Source organism: Penaeus japonicus, unplaced genomic scaffold (genome assembly GCF_977035675.1).
Source record: "Penaeus japonicus unplaced genomic scaffold, GWHDUDI00000001_assembly GWHDUDI00000004, whole genome shotgun sequence".
NCBI lineage: Eukaryota > Metazoa > Arthropoda > Malacostraca > Decapoda > Penaeidae > Penaeus > Penaeus japonicus.
Window position 1 is genome coordinate 36714644 of NW_028234406.1, and position 5000 is coordinate 36719643.

The 5000-nt window shown below is 43.0% G+C and overlaps 1 protein-coding gene across 1 annotated transcript in view; it reads right to left on the reverse strand.

Moving 5' to 3' along the window:
• The window catches only part of LOC122252654 (zinc finger protein Noc), a 3755-nt gene extending 1498 nt beyond the window's left edge, over positions 1 to 2257 (reverse strand). The window contains exons 1-3 of the mRNA XM_043015240.2: positions 2055 to 2257; positions 694 to 1269; positions 41 to 300 (exon numbers count right to left, since the gene is read on the reverse strand). Coding sequence (XP_042871174.1) covers positions 41 to 300; positions 694 to 1269; positions 2055 to 2126 — 908 coding nt within the window. The 5' untranslated portion in view covers positions 2127 to 2257. The remainder of the gene's footprint in view (positions 1 to 40; positions 301 to 693; positions 1270 to 2054) is intronic.
• Positions 2258 to 5000: the final 2743 nt, after the last annotated feature.

The following is a 5000-nucleotide window of genomic DNA, read 5'->3' on the forward strand; positions in this document are numbered from 1 at the left end:
AATTATGAGACAGAATCGAAATGCATCGCTCAACACTTACAGAGACGAAGCAGGCAGCGTTGGGAGGAGACCAGGTAGCGAACTAAGATTCTTGGTGTGAGCAGCGATCTGGGCGCACTGGGTGCATCCGGGCGGACAAGTGCCATTCACCACCTGGGCGGCGTGGGCGTTGATCTGGCACCCTGCACAATAAGGGTCGCGGCAGACTGGCACTACTGTCTCGCTGCCACTTGCGGTCTTGACTCGAGCGTAACCAATGTAAGGACTGGAAAGTGCCGCCGCGGTACTGGTGGGGGGAACCTGGGGAGAAGCAGACAAAAAAAGACGATTTAGAGACTTGTTTTTCACCAGTGCTTGCTTTCTCTTTTATATCGCTGTGTTGTTAATTGGTTGCGGTATTATTTCATTGTGAACATACAGCTTGATCTGAGGCGGAATAACACACACGAAGTATTTTTGACATATTCACATACAATAATCCAGACATGAACAGAATACATTATCAATATTCATAGAAAAAAAATCTTTGTAAGATCTGCATATATATATATATTTTTTTTTTTATCTTTGTGAATTAAATCTTTAACCTAAAATATATTTTTTGTCACTAATTAAAACTGATAATGACTGCCCTACTTTAAACGCAGCGTTTCATTATTGGACAAGTAGGTCCTCCTCGAGACCGAGACTCACCTTGGCTGTGAGAGCTGAGAGTCCTGCGGCGCCGAGCGGGTCGAGGCCGAGGGCCAGGTGTGGGTAGAGACTCGGTGCCAGCTTGTAGGCCGCCAGGGGGTCCTTACTGAGGTCTCCGAGGCCAGGGAGGCTGTGTGACGAGCTCAGCGACGAGGAAATCTTTGGTGTGGTTGGGGAGGACACTCGAGGGGAAATTGAGGAGGAGGACGAGGAGGTCGGAGGGTCGTGGGGCCGGGAGGACGACCTCCCACTCTCGCTCCCTCTGGAGGACGACCGTTCGACGCTGGGCTGCCGCGCGTGGGGCGAGCGAGTGTGAGGTGAGGACCGTTTGGGGCTCACGCGGTCCTCGTCGTCGTCCTTCTTCTTCTCGTAAGGTTTAAACGAAGATGTGGTCGTCTTGGTGTCGTCTGACGGTGTAATGGTGAGTGTGGCGCCCGGAGACTTCGCCCCGGGGGACGACTTGCCCTTGCTGGAGCTCTTCTCGACGGGGGGGATGCTGCCCTTCTGGGACAGGTCCGCGCCGATGGAGGAGCATGTCTGCGCCAGGAGTGCCAAGGGGGACTTCTTGGCATCCAGCTGCAAGATGGAAAAGGGAATCATCAGAACTGAGGCTTTGGGCTCTCAATGCAACGCGGCGCCAACCGAACGCGTGGAATGCTTACTGTTACAAGGTACCGTTTTGTGGAGGGGGAGACTCGCACGTGGGAATGCAAAATCGTGAGGATATTAAATGATAAGTAAATAATAAACCAAAATAAATAATTTCTTCCTGTCTCCGTTTCGCACGTGGTACAAACACTCTTCCCTTCGTAAGAAAATATACACATCAAAAATCATGTCGTAGAAATAATTCGTATAAATTATTTGCTTAGACATAAAACACTAATGCACATGCTTCTATTAATATCAATAAACTGGCGTAATTGAAATAAAATCAAATAACAATAAACTTGTTCCTATATTCGCTCGCAATGTTGCGTCATTTTTGCGTCTCAGACGTAAGTCGCGCGAGTACGCACAAGTACGCACACAGCGACAAAATGGGTTAGATAAATTGTCCCTAATAATCTATAACGTATTTTCCGAAATCCATTCCCGAAATACAGATCACACACGCACTTTTGACGGACGAGAAAAAACTCGTGTTGTCAAGAAGTCGTCGAAAAAGAGAACGGACATTCGTTCATCTTACGATATTTTAAACTTTACCGCTTGCCAAGAGCATTATGTTCTTCACTGCTGACACTAAACCAGCCCACTCCAGCACACTGACATTGCCGTAAGACATGACACAAGTCGGTTGCTCCGTACAAACACACTCGCAAGTGACAAACTCACGTAAACAAAACTACGAAACTTACCTCAATTGACTGTCCCTGTAGAGGGTTTAGATATTCTGGTCGCAGGTATTGGTTTCCACTTGAAGTCAACATTTTTGTCCACTGTTATTAATCACACTATGTCACAGACAAAGCTTACAGAGTTTCACTAATCAGGTCACAAGAGACTCTGTTTCACGCACATAGCACCACCTTCGTCCACTGCCACTGAGCGCTACTAACTGAATGAATATTCTTGATTTCTGCTCACTCGTACCCGAGTCTGCGTGACGTCACCGAACCGCGGTTTGTAACGCGCCCCATGATTGGCGGAAAATGTCCCGTTAGATTTCACACGTTGGACTCGTCGACACGCGCTGATTGGTGCTCGGGTCTTGGAGAGTTGTAAAGCGCGCCTTGATTGGTCGATGGGGATGTTATGTCGTCACTTAGGATGATGAATGGTAGGATGATGGGTAAAGCGAGAGTCACCAATCAGAAGTACGACACTAATGATCTGACACATGGCCGCCTCTCATCTCATCGCTCACCCCTCACAAAATATCGTTCACTTGCCTTATTTTTTCAGCGCTTACAGATTTGAAGATGGCGAAGCATTCTGAGAGCGAGCAAGCTGTCCGGGGGAGTGAAACTTGATCGTGTACAGGGCGCTACGGACACACCCGCGCTGCTTCTCGTAATTGCTTCATTTTACAACATCTAAAGTCGTTTATTAATCTAAATTATCTTGTTGATATCATTATAATATTATTTTTGAAGTCTTTCACTGCACTTACGGATACTTGTAGCTAGAAAAGAGAGGGAAGGACCGACGCAAGATACATTCAAATGCGCTGAGATGGAGTCGAGAGGGAGGGAGGGAGGGAGGGAGAGGACGGGAGGAGAGAGGGAGGGAGGGAGGGAGGGCGGAGGTGACGACAGCCGACGCGCGCTCGGCTGACCCGCACGCTGGTATCCTCCCCTCCTCCCCTCCCTTTTACCCTCCCCCTCCTCCGCCCCATCACCTGACGTGCTCCTCCTACTCCTCCCCCCACCCTCCGCTACCCGATATCCTCCCCCTCCCCCTCCTTTAACCCTCCTGGTTGGGAAAATATATTTAGCGCGTTTGATAAATCATCACTTTGATGTACTGTAAACGGCATTAGTCACACACTATTTATGCTCAGTGATTAGATATTTCGTCGATAGCGGCAACCCAAGAATTTTACTTTCTTTTTTTTCCGCCTCCCTATTTTCGCAAGAAGATAGCACTGTTTCAGCACGGCTTTCAACACGTATTTTTCTTCACCTTGAGACAGCTGTAAGACACATACTCTCCTCGCACGGAGGAAAGACCCAGCGAGTTTCTTAATTAATAGTAAAGGGGAATGCAGTCCCTCCTCACAATGACTTATCTGTATTTACGTGAATCTTATTGAGCGCTCGTTATCCCTCGCCTCCCGACCTAACACGCATCGCAAAAAGACCCCTTATTCACAGCCTAATTTAAGATCACATTCCCGTCCTCAGGTGAAATAGCTCTCTCTTAATCACAAGCATTTATATATTTATCACTCTTAAATACCCACCAGCGCTACTAAGCCAAGCAGGTGTAAATATCTAGGCCAGGTAGTAAAGCAAGTCGAATGCGGTAGAACGACGGACGTACATGTAATTTGCAAGCTGACTAATGCAACCATAACGTGCACTGCAAGACTCGGTTAGTGGTGAGAAGCAGTTCCCGGTGTTATTATACTCCATGCTTGTGGTGGTAACGAAGATAGTTGGCCGTCGGTGTTTACATTTGGCCGAGAAATAACTTAGAGAATGAGTGTAAATAATCATTACGTTGGCTGAGGTGTGGGACCAGACGCTGATGTATGCGCGGGGGAAGGGTGTGTGTGTGTGTGTGTGTGTGTGTGTGTGTGTGTGTGTGTGTGTGTGTGTGTGTGTGTGTGTGTGTGTGTGTGTGTGTGTGTGTGTGTGTGTGTGTGTGTGTGTGTGTGTGTGTGTGTGTGTGTGTGTGTGTGTGTGTGTTCAGGTATGCGGGTTTTGTGCGTATATGTATAATCGAATGGAAATGTATAGGGGTGACGGTTAGGAAAAAGGAGAGAGAGATAAGGATAGACAGATAGATAGATAGAGAGAGAGAGCGAGAGAGAGAGAAAGGTAAAGAGAAAAAGAAATAACATAAAGGTAAAGCAGATAACAACAACTACAATAATGATTATCAATGCTGTTATTCAATCGAAGTTGAAAATAATAAGCATGATGATAAAATAACTGTAACTTTTATTAACAGAGTGGATAATAATATTACCACAATTGAAGGCTAATGATAACAACAACAACAATTATAATAATAATAGTGATTATAATAATAATAATAATAATGATAATGAAAATAATAATAATAATAGTGATAATGATAATAATAATAATGATAATGATAATAATAGTGATAATGATAATAATAATAATAATGATAATGATAGTAATAATGATAATGATAATAATAATAATGATGATGATGATAATAATAATAATAATAATAATAATAATAATAATAATAATAGTAATAATAATAATATTGATGATGATAATAATGATAGTAATAACGATAATAATAATAATAATAATAATAATAATAATGATAATAATAATGATAATAATAATGATAATAATAATAATAATATTAATGATGATGATAATAATGATAATGATAATAATTATTATTATAACAATAATGATAATACCGATGATAATGTTTAAAATAACCATTATAATAACAATAATAATGATAATCATAATTGGCTTTGTTATCATTATTATAATTATCACTATTATCATCTTCATTATTGATATTATTATAATAACAACATCAAAATACTGACAATAATATAAATAAAATATAAAACATAACGAAGCAGATGTCATGGAACAAGCGATCCCCCTCCTGCCCCTCCCCCTTGCCTTCCCCCTTCCCTT